Below are 20,513 nucleotides of genomic sequence, written 5' to 3' on the forward strand. Positions count from 1 at the left end.
AATTGGAAAGCTATGTGTGCAGCTCATGCAGTCATTCTCTATGCAAGTGATACCATGTTTTGTCAATAAGCTTGCTAACAAGTTTTCTAATCGCTGCGTCCATGCAACTTTTTTTCTTTTTCATATTGCTGGCTGGATCGCCAACTGATCTGTACTGAGGAGCTGCAAGATGGTTTGTTTTAATTGAAGTTCTCATCTGCAATCGGACAGTCTTCTAGACTTGGCTTACAACATATAGACTATAAAGTCGTATGGGCTAATTAAAAAAAAAAAAAATAATAACATAAGCATGTGCTATATTTTGTACACAAAGTACAATTTGGTCTAATAATTCACTCTGGCCATTGAAAAACACTAAACGCCCCTAGCATTGAAGTGGATCTTCACCCAATCAGCATTGATAATTTATGATCATGCTGCTGGCATTAGTAAAGGGATAGGAAAGTGTATCATAGTTGTGTTTTAATATAAATAAAGATAGATAATATTTATCTACATCTCCTTCCTTTTTTTTTTTTTTTTTTTTTTTTTTTTTTTCTGCCTCTAAACTCCTGCATGTGCATGGATACAATAGACTAGACTAATGTGGAGGAACATTTAGAGGCAGGAAAGAGTTGACACCTCTAAAAGCAATGTTAAAACAACCAGTGTGTATGGGGTCTAAAAGTAGCAATGTTTATACAAAAATAGTTGGAACAGAGAACCCTCTCCTCTACAGCAGCTGAATCTCCCATCATTTCCCACTGAATCTCCCATCATTTCCCGCTGAATCTCCCATCATTTCCCACTGAATCTCCCATCATTTCCCACTGAATCTCCCATCATTTCCCACTGAATCTCCCATCATTTCCCACTGAATCTCCCATCATTTCCCACTGAATCTCCCATCATTTCCCACTGAATCTCCCATCATTTCCCACTGAATCTCCCATCATTTCCCACTGAATCTCCCATCATTTCCCACTGAATCTCCCATCATTTCCCACTGAATCTCCCATCATTTCCCACTGAATCTCCCATCATTTCCCACTGAATCTCCCATCATTTCCCACTGAATCTCCCATCATTTCCCACTGAATCTCCCATCATTTCCCACTGAATCTCCCATCATTTCCCACTGAATCTCCCATCATTTCCCACTGAATCTCCCATCATTTCCCACTGAATCTCCCATCATTTCCCACTGAATCTCCCATCATTTCCCACTGAATCTCCCATCATTTCCCACTGAATCTCCCATCATTTCCCACTGAATCTCCCATCATTTCCCACTGAATCTCCCATCTCTTCCCACTGATGCTAGGAATAGATTGGGCAATATGATATCGATTATGAAATATTGATACTACAAATGCAACAGATTTGTTTGCATGTGTGATATTGACTGCAATTTTAGAATGATTGCATTATAAAGTTACTTAAATGTTGTCTGCTTTTAGTGTGTGTGGTGGGTTTTTTTTTTTTTTATCAGTATATTGTAATCTATAAACTGCAGTCATATAACCTTTTTTATTGCTAATCTCATGTGTGTTTTGTTTTTTGTTTTTTTTGTTTTTTCTCATCTTAATTTATGTTCTTAGACGGTTCGCCATGGATTCCCCTTTGAGCCCTCCGCTATGGCATTTGATCCAGTGCAGAAGATTCTTGCGATTGGAACGAACCATGGAGCTTTAAGGCTGTATCCTTTTTAATTAACATCCAACAAGTCACATGCCTGCTTGGGAATCCTTCAGAAATGGCTTTTTTGTAAGGAAACAGGTATTTCATGTGCGTTTTTGTTTACAAATGGTCTGTTTTTCTTTGGTCGGGTAGTTTGTTTTTAATGGTTATTTGTGGCAAGTAGAACTGAGTGGAATAAGGATGGTGTTCAGAAAACCATAAATGTCAATATGGTCTTCTATGCTTGGACTGCAGGCCCCTTTTTAAAAACCAGCACTAATATATATATATATATATATATATATATATATATATATATATATATATATATATATATATATATATATATATATATATAATATATTTTTGTGATTTGAATTGTATTGTTGTCCCTACTTTGACCCTTTAAAGTTCTGTAGGCCTTATGGTTTGTAAAATTATAGGTAAATGGAAGATGCTTTCAGTAGTTAGAATATCTAGTGTTACAGTTCAGTCTATCTGTAAACCAATATTGCCTGCTGCCCCTGATCAGTGGCTCTTTTAACATATGTTCGAGTCAAACACTGCTTTCTATTTGAAAGCATGTATCCACTTTTTAAATAGAAAATGCAACATTTGACATGAAAATGACCTTTTTCTGCAGTGTCATTGCACGTTTACTAGAGCATGCCACATCCAAAAAAATTGTAGTGCAATACAGGTCAATTGCAGCCTCCGAACTACTGTGTACAGCTTGGTGGTCAAGCACATGTGAAACCAAGGAAAACTGCACTTGTTGACATGGCACCCTTTCTTAAGCTGCTTTTGCTTTCCCATAGACGTGTCTGAGGAGAGAAGCAGTTCTGATGTGACAAAAGGCAATCAGTCCTAGTCCTAAGAACATTTGACCTTTTTTGAAGAGCTGTCCATTTTTCCCTTCTGTTGTGTCTGTTTCTAAGGAGAATCTCAATGGGACATGGATGGCGAAAAATAAAATGGCTCGTTTCCTATGCTGTCCACAATCTACCTCCTGTCTCTTAGACCCCTTTCACACTGGAGGTGTTTTTCAAGTGCTACAACGCTAAAAATATTGTCTGCATAGTGCCTGAAAAAAGCCTCAGCTGCAAACCCAGTGTAAAAGCCTGAGTGCTTTCACACTGGGGCGCTGCGCTGGGAGAGCGTCACAAAAAGTCCTGCCACAAGCTTCTTTGCAGCGGTGAATACACCGTTCCTGCCCATTGAAAACAATGGGACAGTGCTGCTATTTTACTCCATTTTCTATTGGTCAATAATTGACTATTTCAGTATGTGTGTTTAGTAACCAGGCACGCCTCCTGAAGACGGGAATCGAAACGTATGTCGAGGTGTGCCTGGTTACGCAATCTTCATCTCTTTTCCGGTCCCTGTGGTTGTCGCCAGCTGTTGGTGAAGCGCACGCCAGCTACCACACACAGAGCGGAGCTTTCATACTAGACAAACGGTATAGCCTCAGTGCCGGGCGAGGGCACTTTCAAATGTAAGCAGCCATTTGGTTTTTTGTTGTTTTTTAATCATTTTATTAATAAATGGGATTACACTATTTTGGACCTTCCTGTAGCCTTCTATATATTGCCTGACGTTCTAGTGGGGGAGAGGAAGAGGTTACCCACAAGGCTTATCCACACCATGGTAGCAAGCCATTTCTTGCTAAAGGCTATAACTGACCTCTTTTTAATTAAAAAGGTCAACATCTTCTGGTAAGCGGAGATCCACTTACAGAGCACTTTGGGTGTGTTACACAGCTGGTGAAGGTCGTCTATTCACACAGAGGAAGATTCACCCATATTCATTTTGTATATTGTGCAACAGCGGAAGATTAATGCATATTGATTTGCACCATTTTCAATTGCATGTGGACTCTATTTTAGTATATCTTTTATTCACATTTTTTTCATCATTATAATTTTCATACTGTTTTTCAAAAAGATATTATTTTGCTATATATGCAGAGATTGGATGGTTGTCATTCTCTTGTAATATGCACTTTTGACACTAAGTTTGATACATATATTTTTATTTTTTTGTGTATGGTACACCTGTAGGCTCGGTTCACACTGGGGCGACTTGGGATCCGACTTGTACGCCCTCAAGTCGCCCCAGAAATAGTTTCAATGGGAGTTAACGCTAGCGTCTTAATAGACACTACTGAAGTCGCTCCGACTTCAGAGCGTACTCCCTGTACTACTTTGATCCGACTTTGATCCGACTTCAGCCTATTGACTATCATTGAAGTCGGATCACCGTCTCGCATGATCCGACTTCGGCATGCGACTTGTGCTCAGATGATCTTGAGGGGAACTCCGCGCCAAATTTTAAATAAAAATCCGGCATGGGTTCCCCCTCCAGGGGCATGCCAGGCCCTTGGGTCTGGTATGGACCTTGAGGAGAACCCCCTACGCCGAAAGAACGGCGTGGGGGGTCCCCCCCAATCCATACCAGACCCTTATCCGAGCACGCAGCCGGCCGGACAGGAATGGGGGTGGGGACTAGCGAGCGCCCCCCCCTCCTGAGCCGTACCAGGCCGCATGCCCTCAACATGGGGGGTTGGTGCCTTGGGGGAGGGGGGCGCGCTGCGGCCCCCCCACCCCAAAGCACCTTGTCCCCATGTTGATGAGGACAAGGGCCTCTTCCCGACAACCCTGGCCGTTGGTTGTCGGGGTCTGCGGGCGGGGGGCTTATCGGAATCTGGGAGCCCCCTTTAATAAGGGGGCCCCCCAGATCCCGGCCCCCCACCCTATGTGAATAAGTATGGGGTACATGGTACCCCTACCCATTCACCTAGGGAAAAAAGCGCCAAAAAAAAACACAGTACACAGGTATTTAAAATAATTTATTAGGCAGCTCCGGGATCTTCTTCCGACTTCGGGGGTCTCTCCGGCGTCTTCTCCCGGTGTCCGCATCTTCTGCCGGCTCCACCGCTATCTTCTGGCGCTCTTTTGCCAGCGGTGGTCCGGACCTCTGGATCATCTTCTTCCCTCTTCTCTTCCAGAGATGTTGACACGACGCTCTCCCCAGCCAGAATGGTTTCTGTGCGCTCTGCAAGGGACTTATATAGGCGGTGACCCCGCCCCCTTATGCCGTCACAGTCCCTGGGCATGCTGGGTCTGTGACGTTTTAGGAGGCGTGGTCACCGGGTGATGACCACGCCCCCTTATGACGGCACAGCCCCAGCATGCCCTGGGACAGTGACCTCATAAGGGGGCGGGGTCACCGCCTATATAAGTCCGTTGCGGAGCGTTCAGAGACCATTCCAGCTGGAGAGAGCGTCGTGTCAACATCTCTGGAAGAAAAGAAGGAAGAAGTCCGGACCACCGCTAGCAATTGAGCTGCAGAAGATAGCGGAGGAGCCGGCAGAAGATGCGGACGCCGGGAGGAGACGGCGGAGAGACCCCCGAAGTCGGAAGAGGACCCCCGAAGTCGGAAGAAGATCCCGGAGCTGCCTAATTATTTTAAAAACCTGTGTACTGTTTGTTTTATTGACGCTTTTTTTCCCTAGGTGAATGGGTAGGGGTACCATGTACCCCATACTCATTCACATAGAGTGGGGGGCCGGGATCTGGGGGCCCCCTTATTAAAGGGGGCTCCCAGATTCCGATAAGCCCCCCGCCCGCAGACCCCGACAACCAACGGCCAGGGTTGTCGGGAAGAGGCCCTTGTCCTCATCAACATGGGGACAAGGTGCTTTGGGGGGGGGCGCACACTGCGCCCCCCATGCCCCAAAGCACCCCCCATGTTGAGGGCATGCGGCCTGGTACGGTGGGGGCCGCCAGCGAAGTCGCCCGTCATGGAGGCGACTTGAAGTCGCCTCGTAATTTGCCGAAGTCGTGCCAAAGTCGCGCTGAATCCGCGTTGAAGTCGCGGTACAAAGTCGCATTAAAGTCGTGTTGCCCATGTGTGAACCGACCCGTAGTGTTAACATTCAGTTTGTTTGAGCATAATTATCTAGATGCCATTCAGCCCACTGTCTATATAGATTTAGCACCCCCCATCACATATATTCTTCCAGTGCTGCTATATCGCCAGCACAGCACTGCTGCATTGGCGTTTTGTGGGCAAATTTAACCCTTTTTCAGCTGCTAGGGGGGGTTAAAACTGCCCCGCTAGTTGCCCAATATCGCGCTAAAACGGTGCTAAAAAATAGCGCTGCTTTACCGCTGATGCCCAGGGCTGCTCAGTGTGAAAGGGGTCTTAATTACATACCAGTCTGTGTGTGATTTTTTTTTTTTTTTTTTTTTTTTTTTTTTTTTTTTGAAGTACAGGCAGCACCTCTTTCCACTTTTACCTAGCAGAGTGATCAAGCACACCTTTGCCTGCAACCTCCAAGGCTTAAATTCACACAATGCAAAAAGCTGTAGGGTATGGGTGCCAAGTATTGCTAGACTGCCTATGCAGGTGCAAATTCACACACAGCTTTTGTCACCTACAGCCACTGTTGCCTTCCGAGTTGTGTGATATCCCAGGAAGCCTTGGGCAGACAAGGGCTACGTAACTCGTGCGTAAGGGGGGCAGGGGGTGCTTCACAACAAAAAAATTATGAAATGCAAAGGGCAATACATTAATGATGGAGAGATACTGTATGTATTTGGGGGGGGGGGGACCTTTCACTAATATTTTCACTTTAACAGAATAGAAATGTGGCTGCAGTGGAAAGCCGATACTTCAGAAATGCACATTTTTAACATCATGTGAAGGGATATGGTTAAATTGAACTAAACATACAATTTGGCAAAATTTTGCATGTTTAATTTGGCTGACTACTTGTAGCTTAGTTGCTTATAGACTGGATTTCACTAATCCATTCCAAGTTATTTGCAAAGTATGACCTAATAGGACTATATAGGCCATGCTGTCAACCTTTTCATACATGTGAATTATTTAATTGACATTTACTATTTATAAGGCCTCGTTCCCACAAGGCGTGTTAATGCATAGACCCGTGTGATGGTTTTTGCCTGCACAAGATACACAGGTGTTCATGCATCTGTGTGCAGACAGTCCCATTCATGGGAGTTGGGAGATCCACAGACTCTACCGCTGGTCCCAGTATGACATCCATGCAGGTGCATGTCCCTGAATGCACATTATCTGTGTTCAGGCACTCACCTGCAGGGATGTTAAATTGAGACGAGCTGCTGTGTCCCAATTGATATGAATAGGACTGCCTACAAGCAGATGCAGGGAACACCTGTGTATCCAGTGCAGGTAAAGTAGTCCCTTGCATGGGAGTACTCATTGACATGCCATGTGTGAACAAGGTCTTGCACATACAGTATGTGGAAAAAATTCAAAAATCCATTGCCCTTTGAATGTTGGCTGCAGTAAGAATCCAGCATGCAGACTGTACTCCATTTTAAACTTCCAACCTAAGATAAAAACCTTCAATATGCCCTGCAGAAAAGCCTGGCCATGGATAAGTGACACAAGGGTTTTTTGGCTAATAAAAGTAACAGTAGGCATCACGTGATGACTGCAGGATAAATTAAATGTATAGCTGAACTTTTTTTAGAATTTGGTTTTGGAGAGTATGGAAGATTTTAGAACCCATGTTAAGTTTCTTTTTGTTGTATGTATACCCAATTGTAGGTATACCCCTTTCACACTTGTGCAAATTGGGACTGCAAAGTCGCATGACAAGTCGTACTCCATGATTTCCAATGAGTACTATTCATATCTGTGCGACTTTAAAGTAGTCCCTGTACTACTTTGGTCCAACTTTGATGCGCGTTAACACGGGTACTTCCTGAGATCACGGCAAAATTGCGCGACTTTGAAGTCGTGGTTGTGTGAAAGGGGCCTTAGGGACCACTTTTACAAAGGTAAAAAGTGATGGGTCTAGTTGCCAGATAAATCCACTGCCAGGTTAAGGGCAATTGAGAATATACTTGTCGTCTGGGTTGATGACTCATAGTGTTTACTTTCTTTGCGTAGTTTGCACACAAGAAAGGGCATATACAGTTGACTACATACAGTATGTGCAGAGAGAAAGTATTGTCCTTTGGAAGGGGAAGAACTTGTGAGTCATGGTTTTCTGTAGCATTCAGTGACACAATCCTCTTGATGGAAGCATTAAAGCACTGAAAAGCTCAAGTGCAATTAGTGAGAAATGTGTGTGCTTTTTTAGAACATTCAGGAAGTGGGGGTGACAAATGATCATTACTGGAAACGGTCTGTATGACCAGGATGTACTGTCTTTGGATATTTGGCTAGGGCAGCAGGTCCACATACAGCCAAAACTGGTGAAAGTTTGTCTTCTGGGACTCTAGAAATGAATGTATAATGCCCACATATACTAGAGAAGCTGTGCATTAAAGTGAACCTGAACGCAAAACCTAATGAATTGCTATCCTTTTATAAGATTTTCCAGGAATGTTAATTGTGCCAAAACAGTACCCTGAAAATGATGATGTACTTTTTTGGTTTTGAATTGATCCTAAAAAAAAGCAATCTATTTCTTGCCATGCAAGTGTGCTTAGGCACTCCTGTTCCAAGCCCCATAGCTGCATATCTGCAGTGTGAGGGACACAGCTGCTTGTTACTGCAAAACTGGCCACACGCAGATTGCATTTTAGATGATTTTCAAATTAATTTTGAGGGTGGTTTCTTTCACCATCACCAGGCTCAACAAAAGTTGATGGATGTTTTGTGTGTTGTTTTTTGTGTTTGTTTTTTTTATTTGCTTTTGTCTATGGAGATGGGCAGAAAAATTTCCCCCAAACAGCACCTGGTTGGTATTCTGATACTGATGACTGGTCCTTTTTTAGGCAAGTGACACAACAGTTCAGGTCCTCTTTTAAGATGAGATTAACTTCCCATTTGAAAGCCAGTCTGGTTTTCATTAGGTTGGATATTTAGCTGTCACCTTCAGTACTACCAAATGTAGATTTGCTGGGCATATTTGTGTGAGATGTTTTTTCAGTTTTTGAAAGGTCTGGACTGCAGGTACACCAGTTAAGCACCTGGACTCTTGCTACAAAGCCAGGCTGCTGTCATAGATGCAGTTTAGCATTGAACAAACTAACAAAAATGGGTTGTCCAGTGTAAAATGACCATAATAATATAAATGTTTTAAATGTACATGTGGGTATACACAAAGAATATCTCTCAGGTGTGCAGTCCGGGTAAAATACCAATTCAAAATCAATCCAAAATAACTGGTCTCAAATGGAAGCTAGGCAGTCTGCACAGGGGTCTGGGAACCCGCACTGAAACGGAAGGGGAAAGAGGCGCCAGGCAACCAATAATGTAACAGTTTGAGTGAATAACATGTAAAATCAATAACAGGTTCAAGTCACGGGATGATCCCACGTGGGATCCTGGTGAAGTCCTTGCCGCAGCCAGCGGCTCTGAAGCAGGAGAGAGTACACTGATCACGAGCAGACGTGGGCTGGTCGGCACCTGTTAAACCTCGAACAGACCAATCGGGACACGTTTCAGAAGCTAGTCACGCCTCCTTCCTCAGCCATATTTACATCTTGTTCACCCAATAAACTGTGCTATACTCAAGGGCGTAACTACCACCATAGCGACCCATGCTAGCGCTATGGGGCCCGCAGCCGAGTTGGGCCCAGTGAGGATGAGAGCACTGCCGGCACAGTCTCCCAGCCAGGGGAAGAGAGAGGAGAGAAAGAGGCGAGCTGTCCGTATCAGCAGAGAGCTGAATTGCCCGATGTAATAGCTTTCATTAGAACTTCCAGTGTTCCCGGGGCTCACGTCACATAGCTCCACCTCTTGGCCCGGCGCCTTTGATAGACAGAACGCCTATCCAATGCGGGACATGTGACGTCATCAAAGGCGTCGGGCCAAGAGGTGGGGCTATGTGACGATGAGCCCCGGGAAGACGGGAAATTCAAATGAAAGCTATTACAGCGGGCAATCCCGCTCTCTACTGATCCGGGTGGCTTGCCTCTGCCTCTGCATAGGTGAGGCTGCATGGGGCACAGGCAGACCACGCTGCATGGGGCACAGGTCACGCTGCATGGGGCACAGGTCACGCTGCATTGACACTAGGGCAGCTGTGGGGGGGGGGGCTGTTTGCAGGGGGGCCCCATACAACATTTTGCTATGGGGCCCTGTTATTTCTAGTTACGCCCCTGGCTATACTATTGGTTGCCTGGCACCTCTCTCCCCTTCCCTTCTGCAGTTTAGCATTGTCCTGCTGAAATGCACAAGGCCTTTCTTGAATAAGATGTCTGGATAAAGCTATCAATATTGATGGTACCCTTTCCATATGCACTAATGCACCCCCATACTATTAGAGATGCAGGCATTGGAACTGAGCGCTGATGACAACCTGGAAGGTCCCGCTCTTATTTAGTCTGGAGTATGTGGCGCCCACGGTTGCCAAAATGTATGTCAAACTTCAATTCGTCTGCCCATTGAACAGTTCTCCACTTTGCAGCAGACTATTTTTAAATGAGCTTTGACCCACACGACTGCAGCATTTGTGGATTATTTTCAGATGTGGCTTTTTTGCATGATAGAGCTTTAAGCTTGCATTGTTTGGATGGCACGGTTGTAAACTGTGTTCAGACAGTGATTTTTGGAAGTATTCCTGAGCCCATGCAGTGAATCACAGAATTCTGCCTGGTTTTTAATACAGTGCCATCTAAGGTTCCGAAGATCACAGGCATCAAATATTGTGATTCAGTCTCTTGCGCACACGTATTTCTCCAGATTCACAGAATCTGGAGAAATCATTTACTGTAGCTGATATATTTAAAGTCTTCAATTTTATGTTGCGTAACATTATTCTGAAATTGTTTGACAATTCTAGATGCAGCGTTTCAGACCTCTGTCCATCTTTACTTCTGAGACACTCTGAACCTCTAGAATGCCCTTCTTATACCCAATCATGTTACTGGCCTATTGCCATTTAACCTAATTAGTTGTAAAATGCTCTTCCTTGTTGCTCTTTCTTGTTGGTACCACTTATTTTGCCATATTTTTGTTGCCTTGTCCCAACCTTGAGATATGTTGCTGTCATAGGTTTAAAAATTTTTTTTTTTTTTTTTTTCTTTTGTAAAATGGTACATTTTTCTCAGTTTAAACATTTTTGATATGTTTTCTATGTTCTATTGTGAATAAAATGAGTTTGAGATCAATCATCTTATTCTGATTTTTACACCACATATCAACTTTTTTGGAATTGGGGTTTTAGTTTAATTTGTGTGTCTAGTAGCTTCTTCAAGCGTGTCCGCCTTGATTCTCTTTGTATTGATAGCTACAGTATGTGCTAACTAGTCTAAAACGGTCTACGTGACCTGTTTCAGCTTGGTGTACCACATCCAGAGGAATCGCATAAAGTTTTGTGTTTTTTTTTTTTGTTTTTTTTTTATTCTGCATGAGAATAAAATGGAGGGGGAAAAACATTGTTTTGAACTAGGCTTAACCCTGTAGATGACTAATGGGTACACCCATCCAGCAAAATGACCCACTATTGCATGGAAAAAACTAAACCTAATTGAATAGTTGACTAATAGGCAAGTAAGTACAGGTACAAAGTGGATGAAGTAACATGATGATCTGTGAGATGAATGTTACATGATGCATGCCTAATAGACAATCACAATAGATACTAAGCCCTAACACGTTTCAATTACGTGCAGTCTTCCTCAGGGGGAAACGAGTGGAAATTCATATACGCTATACTATGTCCATCAGTTCACTGGAAAACATATTTTGCAGTGAAGCCAATATTAACAAATATAGAGATCTGGGAGATAGCGACAACCACCCTGCGCAGGTCACCCATCATAGATCGCTCTTTGGTATGTTTGGATCACACCACTCCATCAGACGCACTTGCCGTATCTGTGCATCCATCATGTAACCTTCATCTCATAGGACCTTATTTTATTTCCCAATGCAATAGTGGTTTATTTTGATGGATGTGTGTACACGGCAGTCCTCTACAGGCTTGCCGTGTGCTAATGCAGTATATTTTGAGATCATGAACCGTCTGTCTTTGATGCCAACACTTTATGATCAGCCATTGAACCACGTTTAATCCTTTTTATGGTCTTTGCAATAAAGTTTGTTTAAAAAAAAAAGTATAATTCTTGGGTGCCAAAAAAATGCCCTCTATTTACTCTAAAGAAAAAAAAAAAAATGATCATTACACGCTTGTTGTTTCTGCAGAGCCAGCAGTTTATTGCATCCATGTTTACTGACATGTTTTTCTCACAGCATTAATTCAAATATACATTGTGGATGAATGTGAGCTGATTGCTTCTTTTCCAATGTATGTAACTCTTGTCATTGCTCATAATGGCACATATATATTGAAGTACTGGGCACCTAATTGCTGGGCAGAATTGCCGAATCTTGGATGTTCAATTTGCAAAGGCTGCGTAATGTGTTTTCTTACATTCAAATAGAAATAGCTCTGACATTCTGCATGTTGAACTATCGGAGCTCGCTGATCTGTATGCATCAATGCTGCCTCTATGCCAGGGCACAAAGCTTTTTTTTTTTGGGGGGGGGGGGGGGGGGCGGCGGCGAGAGAAAGATGGCCATACTAACATACTCAATGTTGCAGCAATCCCCCCGCTGTACTAATTGGCTGCCAATGCTGATCGGATGCTGGCCGAGTCAGTTCCTGCCAAGCTGTCTTTTTTTTTTTTTTTTTTTTTTTTTTTTTTTTTCTTTCTTTGCAGCTTTTTTGCCCATGTGTACCTAGCTTATGTCCCCCTGTGCAGGCATAGCAGCAGGATCTGGGGTCCTCTGACTTATTGGCTTGAGCCAAACAAACTGCACAGCCTAAAGTCATAGGCTTTCCACACATCCCCTCTTAGTATGGCCTTATGCTCCTCCATTTCATCACTTTATAGAACAGAGGGTGAAACCAGAGGTGCTGCTTTTTCAGTGGAGGAGGACACGGCTTTGGTATATAAATAAAAATAAAAAAAGTGCAGGATGGGTGCTTGCATAGGGGAGGCAGGGGAACTTCTGCTATTCCTTCATTACCCATTTCACAGCTGGAGTAGGTAGGCGACACCATTATGTTCTTTAGTTGTGGCAGGATTATATGAAACCCAAATGTGGCAGAGTATTATCGCGAATCTTTAGGCATGTTGAACAGCTTACTTGGATGTATTTGATCAGTGTACTTGACTGTTTTGATCAATAACCTGAGAATAGTGTGGATTTCTGGCCAATTTGTAACCCTGTTATAAACACATGGGGGGGCAGCTGTTGCTCACCTTTTGAAAATGTTATGCTGACCCTTAGATTTCAGTGCGTTGACAGGCCTGTTTTATGTATGCGGATCAGAAAACACCAGAAGTAGCTGCTTGTTCCTGGTTAATAGCCCAAAGTCTTCAATAGGACTAGCAAGCTACCTAGACAAGTGGAATTTTTAGGAGATGTTGGCAATTACGGTCGTGTGTGGGGTGGCGTCCGTCCATCCTTCCTTATTATTTATAACAGATTATAGAAGAGAAAAAAAAAAAAAAGAATTGTACCATAGGACTTTAGGTGTCGCTTGTCCTTTAAAAATTATTTTGGATGTTTTTATTAAAGTCACATCAATGTTAAAACAAATGATATGCTTCTAAAAGGATATTGACATTTAAATGATAATTATAATGGTATAATCCAACACATGCACCCATGTCTACCCTTTACCCTCCACTATGTAGAATATATACATTCTGTATTATTGAGCAGCATATGCTGGTAACTAGTGGTAGAATGGCAGTAGTTTCTCAGAACTCTGCTTCATCAGAAAGTGTGGGAAAGCATAGATCGGGTAATGCCATGCACTGGCAAAAAAACATCCCACAGGAGACTGCAGGGAATATCGAAAGACCAGAAAAATTGGATCAATCCAAATAGATCTTGCATTGTTAGAATTCTACTTCTGTATCAGATCAATCAGAATAGATCTTGTGGTGGTAAAATTCTACTTGTATATCACTTGTTTACATGAGTGGGAAGAGTTGCCACTATTTGGAGGTACCAGCATGGGGTGTGTGTATGTATATTTTAATTTACTGTAATTTTTATTCATGATTTAAATAAAATACAGATTACAAAAATGTTTGCGAACACCTACCCTAGGGTAACCGCAGTCATCTGTGTTGCATTACATACAACTCAAAAATTCTTATCCATCAAGTAGTGGAGCTGTTGTGGTTTCATGGGCTTCTTTTGGAGACCATGGAAGGGTCATAGATCTATAAAGTGACTATAAACCAGTCGCATTTTAAGAATCTAATTTCACCTGCAAATTTTACATAGACAACCTACCAGCAACGTGACTTGTTAGACTTGGCTACATAAAACATTGTCAATTATGCTATCTCTGAATGAGCCCATATGTCTTGGACCAGGAGAAGAACTGCAGGGGATCCAAGAAAACGGGAACTCTCCCCAGGTAGTGCTGTAAATGTAATTTAATATCCATCAAAAGTCACTGTATAGGCTTTGTTTCCCTCGCCTATCTCTATTACTTCACAAGCCATTTTGAACCATACACTTAGATCAGTAACCCTTGTTCCTCTCTACTGCCTCCCCCCCACTACTCATTGGTTAGGGTTGCATACGTTCAATCCATATTAAATCTGGTTATGAAGGTTGGATACCTAACTGAATGTGTGTACTCCTCCCAAATCTCCCTATAATAAATGGATGAGATTGTAGTAATTGGAAGAAAAGTTCTGCATGAGGCATGATCATTCAATTTTTGTATAGTGTGTACACAACTTTTGACATCCAATTCAGACTTTTCAAATGACAATTTCCAAAGGGACAAACTCAAATTTTTCTCATACGTGAACAGAATGATTAGCGTTTTTAATGCATTCTGTTTTTGTAGGACATGTGCATGATCAGAAATGATAAACAGCGAGCTTTTTTCCAAGAATTTTTTTTTTTTTTTTTTTTTTTTTGTACAATTCGTACCATCCTCAGTTTCACCTGCTGTAAAACATTGAGCAACTGGACAATCATTCATCCGATTTTCTTAGTGTGTACTGCTGCATAAGTTTCCTTAGAAGCATTGAATGCTGAGACTCATAGTGCACACCAAAGTACTTTGTGTACCTACCCCTACACAGGAGCCTGGATGGGGATGGTGATGTAAGCAGACACAATTTTGGTTGCTTTTAGCCACAGAGGTAGAATAGGCAGACTATGTCTTAATTTGTGGGCAACAAAGGTGTAGCATTTCATATTTTTAATATGCTAGGCTCATTACAGTATTTTAAAGCAAATGCACAGTTGTCCTTTAACAAAGACAGCCAATTACAAAACGTGTATATAAAAAGATTGCGCAAAAGCTCAAACACATCAATAAATAATCGTGCAGAAAACTTATAATGTGAGTGAATAAGTCACTATGAATCAATTATTGTGTTGAAAAGTCCCAACAAACACAGGATGAACTTTTAAAATAAAAAATCCATAAAGACAACTTATAATTGGTGTGTTAAGTCCCAAAATGGACACTATGAATTTGAAATGAAGGCAAATTCTGATGCAGCCCCTGGAAATCTGCAGTGGTTACTGGTCAATGCTTAATATCCGAACGGAGAAGTGAACTTAAAAAAAAAAAAAAAAAAAAGCCAGATGGCCTCTTTTACCGGATACAATAGACCTCAAATTATAGGGGTCAAACTCTTCTGATATCCACAGTATCAGCTGTGTTTTTTCCACCTGGTCTGCTCCAAAAAGGAATCTCTAAACCATCTCTCTCGTCTGGGACAGTCTTTAATACCTTTCCAGCCTTCCAGTCACTCTGCTCGATACGCCTCCAATAAGTTTCAAAGGGATTTAGAAGAAAGAGGAACTTCATGGTGCAGTAAACAATGGTGATTTATTCCAAAATTTTCCTTAAGCACAGCGAAGAAATAAAATGAAATGCACAGCTACAAGCTATCAAACTGCCAGCTGGTGCGTGGTGACGTCACAAGATTCTCTCCAACCGACGCAGTTACCTGTAACAAGCATCGACTGGGAATGGAGAGTCGCATGTTATGTTTTCTGCATGATTATTGTGTTTGAGTTTTTGCGCAATCCATTTTGTTTTTGTTTTGTGAATTGAGTATTTAATTGTTTGAGAGGGTAGCATACATACATTTTCTTCACATATGAATTGTATCTTTTACACAATATTTTTATAATTTTAATCACATTACTAGTTTGAGCGCAGAATAATTAAATTATACAATTACAAAACATGTTTCAGTGGGTTGAGCAATCGCAGGATCTGGTGTGTGGTTATGGGGAACTTCACACCAATGCTTTTCTAGTAATTTTGTCGTCATGTAATTGTGCTTTTATTGTGAATTAGGAAAACTATGGCTGCTGTTTTATAGCTGAATGCTTTTGTGTCTCTCCCCCCCCCCCCCCCCCCCCCCCCCTCCTTCTTCTTCTTTGCCTTTTTTTTTTTTTTTCTTGAAACAAAACCCGTAATGTGTCTCTAACAAGACGCATATCTTGTTAAACTGATGGGCTGAAGAGGATTACACAGGTTTGTCTTCTAACTGAATTGCATTGATTGTAAAGTGTCCAGCCTAAGCAGTTCTTTCCTGCTACTTGTTCAACATGTGCCTGTGGATGCTAATGCATCATTGTGAGAAAGCAACTCGTCAATAGCTGTTAGTACCTGTCCAGCATTTCTTACATATTTACCAAAACTAATCAGATTATTCACAGTACCATTTTTGTGGCCTGAAAGCTGTGAATTTTCATAGTACACATCAAATCCCCCAGAGAATTTTTCATATAGACTATTATGTAGAAGGTCCCGTCAGCAGGCATTTGCTTTTCTAGATAAACTGCGTGAGCAACCCTGAATGAGTAAATACATGAGTCAGTACTGTATATACAATTGTCAGTGTGAAGAAAATGTATGACAGAAGTATTATTCCGCCATACATTATTGATTACATCTGAATGATTCATGATATATTTTATGACATTTTAGATGGCAAGCTTCTACACAGACTATTTCCATCTTTTCAGATTGAATCTATTTTAAATCATGCTAACCTGGTATCTGTGCCTGGTTAATTACAGTAAGTATTTGGTTAAGATTATTTTTATTTTTTTTAAACCTGTTTGTATGTGTTTATCAAGAGTTTGACAATTACAGAGTATATAAATAATAGACAACAAATCTGGCTTTGTAGTGGGGAATAAATTTTTTTAGGTGAATGTACCAGATTGACAGTGCTCAGACCTATATATGTAGCTGTTTATAAAGAAGTTCCATGGAGATTGATTAGTAAGATACCATTGTGGGTGGTATTAATCATTCAGCTGCAGAGGCATAAGTCATGAGAGTCCAAAACCAATGAAATAATGGTGACAGAAGCCAGTCGCTCAAACAACCATACCAATTGGCAATGATGGATCATCAACTGCTCTACATTTGGTGTAATCCAAAGAGCCAGAGGACCCCAGGTGGTGATCCGGTGTAACTGGACTTTGGGTGGGGAGACACCAATGGAGCCAGTGAGGCCCACCACACCAGCATTTGGAATCTGGAATCAGTTCAACCGCAGGCCAGAAGTGATGTCAGATGGAGCCAGTTACTTCCGGCCCACAGTTGACCTGATCTCGGCATCTGACTGCTGGGACGGCGGGCTTTGTGCTGACAGGATTTTTTCATCGGGGTCTGTCCACCCAAGGTCCATTTACACCAAGGCACCATCCCAGGTTCTTTGGCTCTTTGGATTACACCTAACGTGGAGCTGTTGATCCAATTCCACTGGGTATGGTTATTGGAGCAGCTGGCTTCTATCACTTTTTTTTCATTGGCTTTAGACTCTGAATTTTTTTGCTTTTGAAGCTGAATAAATGATTTAATACCATCCACAGTGGCATCTTGCTATTCACTCTGTGGAACTGCTTTATATGGCTACGTATATATTTCCTGTGCACTGTCAGTCGTGTAGGTTTGCTTTTTTGTATTTACTACTTCAAGTGGATTTTGCAGCAGCTGGAACCATCAGGAGTCATCCCTCTCCCATATGAGTGACGTTAAGAGGTCCAGCGCTTTGTTCTTTGTTTTTCCAGAAGTGGTGACACTATTCTCATTGAGCTTCATGAAGCATTTTAACTGAACCGTGCACTAAAAAGCAGGTGTATAGGGCACGTGCCTGTTCTATTTCTACAGCTAATACTTTCCCCATAAATGACATGCTACACCTTGTGTGTCCCTGTTTGGGAGCAGCCAGCTTGGTAGATGCATTGATGGTTTTTCCTGTGTCAGCCTCCAGCAAGAACAGAAAGCAGCACAGCCGTGACATCCTCCAAATCTCACTCCAGATCTCCTGAAAATAGCAGTTGGTGCATACATTAACACTGTAGCTATACAGCTATGTAACAATGTGCAGGAGTGCCTAAAGACCCTTGTCTATCAGGCATTACAGTGCTATTTTTCAGGAGGACGCAAGTACCAAATTTTTTCAGGGGACTACTTATAGTTCATGTTTACTGTAAAACATAGCAAATCTTCACCCTTTTTATTTGTACAGGTCCACTTTAAAGGTTTAATATGTATGTTTTATTCAAAATGTAAAAAAAAAAAAAAAAAAAAAATGTTCTAAATGTTTTTTTGCCATCTATTCCCTTTTGGGAAGATTTCTCCACTTCCAGTCCCATGGCCAAAACAGGAAGTGAGAGGAAATCTAGCAAATCAAGGGAGTCCTTGGGGACCCCAGGCCCAGGCTCCCCTTTGGACATTTCCTCTTACTTTCCTGGGGACAGCCAAAACTTTTTTTATTTCTTTTTTCTTTTCTTTTTTTTAATTTCAGTTTTAATGGTAAATATGAGTAAGAGGATGAACCTCCCTAATGGGGGCTCAGACCGCAGTAAAAAAAAAAAAAATGAGCAGGTGTTCTAATCCTGCTTCACTCTGTTGAAAAGCTAAAGAAAATGATTTGCCTTTTAGTTTTACTTTAAGGGCAGTTGGTGAAATTTAGACTTGAACTCAATTTAAGCTGCATGTGAGCAATAAGATACTTGACTGATTGCAAAGTCATAAATGGCTGTGAGTTTCTCTCTAGAAAACTTAGTGATATTATCCATTTCTGTAATGGGATGAATGAGGGGGGACACTTTTAGCTGTGCAATGGTACCAGCTACTATTTAGCATCAGTTGACTATGTACTGTATAAAGTACTATGCTTTTAAAAACACCTTTACCATTTTACCTATTGTGACTTGAGCAATGTTTTTCTTTTTCTCAGCAAATTTTGATAACTGACAAAATGTTTAACCTGCCCGCTCCATTCTATATGTACAATTTGCTGCTTATGTTGGATAGAAATTGTAGTGGTTTCAGAAACCAATTAGACTGTTCTACTCTATGTAGTGGTGAAATGGGCTCTAACTTGTTAGGTTTTCACTGGAAACCTTGGTACTATCTGTGGTGACCTATTGGTTTGCTCACACTTAAACTCCACCATCATTGTATAAAAAGTGGACTTTTGGTTAATTGCACAATTTAGAAAACAAGACCCTTTGGCATTTTTATCGCTTTGATGCACAGAATTTTTTTTTTTTTCTTGGACATTCTATTTCTCTGTGAAATATGTTCTAGATTTTTACATTAAAAATCTGAGATTTGAGCAAAAGCTAAAACACACTACTGCTTTATCACTTACTATTTTAGTGTTTCCCTCACTTTGGTAAAAAAAAAAAAAGTGGTCCCCAGAAGTAAGAGGGGAAATCTTTCCAATGGAGACCCAGACAGCAGTAAGACCAGACACTTATCCAAAAAGTAAAACAAAATTGGGCCATTGATGCACTTTAAACAGTGTGCCTATAAGAACCCACCATGTTTTATCTGACTTTTTCCTAATATAGGTAATAGAGGAAAAATAAAGGGGGTATTTAATTGGTTTACAAGGCCAGTATACCTCTTCCCTTCAGTTTTTGCATATGAAATGCAATAGGCCTTCTGATGGGGGTTCTGTTTTGTTAGATGTAACACGAGTGCTTGCTGGCAAATGTCTTTTCTACTATAGGTATAGTGGAAACTTTGTGCCAAGTTCTGAGCACATTGAGTTACAAAACTTATTAGTTTGGCAGTAGCTTAGAATAAAAGGGCTGACCTGGGTATGCAGTTGGACTTGCGAGTCTGGATTCAGATTTGGGACACTACCAAGTCTAGCTCCTGAATGGTATCCAAGGTCGAGACCAATTATAAAGTTCTCCTCTGGCTCTTGGTGCCATCCATATTAGCCCGTGCCTATCCGACCCGTCCTACTACCTGTTTTCGTGGCTGTCCAGTGGTGCAAACGTTTTAGACTTCTGTCTACAATATCTTGAATAGATTACTGAGAAAATCAATACCTCAGTAATTAAGCGCTTCTTAACCTATGTCCAACAGATCACCCGGCGACCACACGCCTTAATGACCCATGTTTTGACAGCCGCAAAACGGACAGTAGCGAAGGCTTGGTTGTGTGATAAGTTATCGATATCTATCTGAAGTTTAACTTTCGCATGGATTCTTTCCTAAATGTACATAATATAACTGGGTATTAACATTTTTATAGGTAAAGTTGATCCAGGGAAAATCAAATTGGCGATCAGGAAGGAATCTTTTCCCCTGCTGTAGCAAATTGGATCATGCTTTGCTGGGGTTTTTTGCTTCCCTCTGGATCAACTGTAGATATAGATATTTGGTTTTAACTAGATGGACTTGTGTCTTTTTTCAACCTGACTAACTATGCATGCAGTGGGTCTTGGTTAACAAAGAGTTTACAGCTAAATTACAGGGGACCATGGCAAATTTTCATAGTTTGGGACCCTTGGGTCTCTTACTTCCAAGGAAATTTCACAGATGCCCTCTTTAATTCTAACTTTTGGAATGGCCGATG

The 20,513-nt window shown here is 41.6% G+C and overlaps 1 protein-coding gene across 2 annotated transcripts in view; it reads left to right on the top strand.

Annotated features, from left to right (window-relative positions):
- The window catches only part of STXBP5 (syntaxin binding protein 5), a 723,304-nt gene that overhangs the window by 30,461 nt on the left and 672,330 nt on the right, over nucleotides 1-20,513 (top strand). For both annotated transcript variants that reach the window (XM_073627823.1, XM_073627824.1), the window contains exon 2: nucleotides 1,581-1,678. In XM_073627823.1, coding sequence (XP_073483924.1) covers nucleotides 1,581-1,678 — 98 coding nt within the window. The remainder of the gene's footprint in view (nucleotides 1-1,580; nucleotides 1,679-20,513) is intronic.

Source organism: Aquarana catesbeiana, linkage group LG04 (assembly GCF_042186555.1).
Source record: "Aquarana catesbeiana isolate 2022-GZ linkage group LG04, ASM4218655v1, whole genome shotgun sequence".
In the NCBI taxonomy this organism is placed as follows: domain Eukaryota; kingdom Metazoa; phylum Chordata; class Amphibia; order Anura; family Ranidae; genus Aquarana; species Aquarana catesbeiana.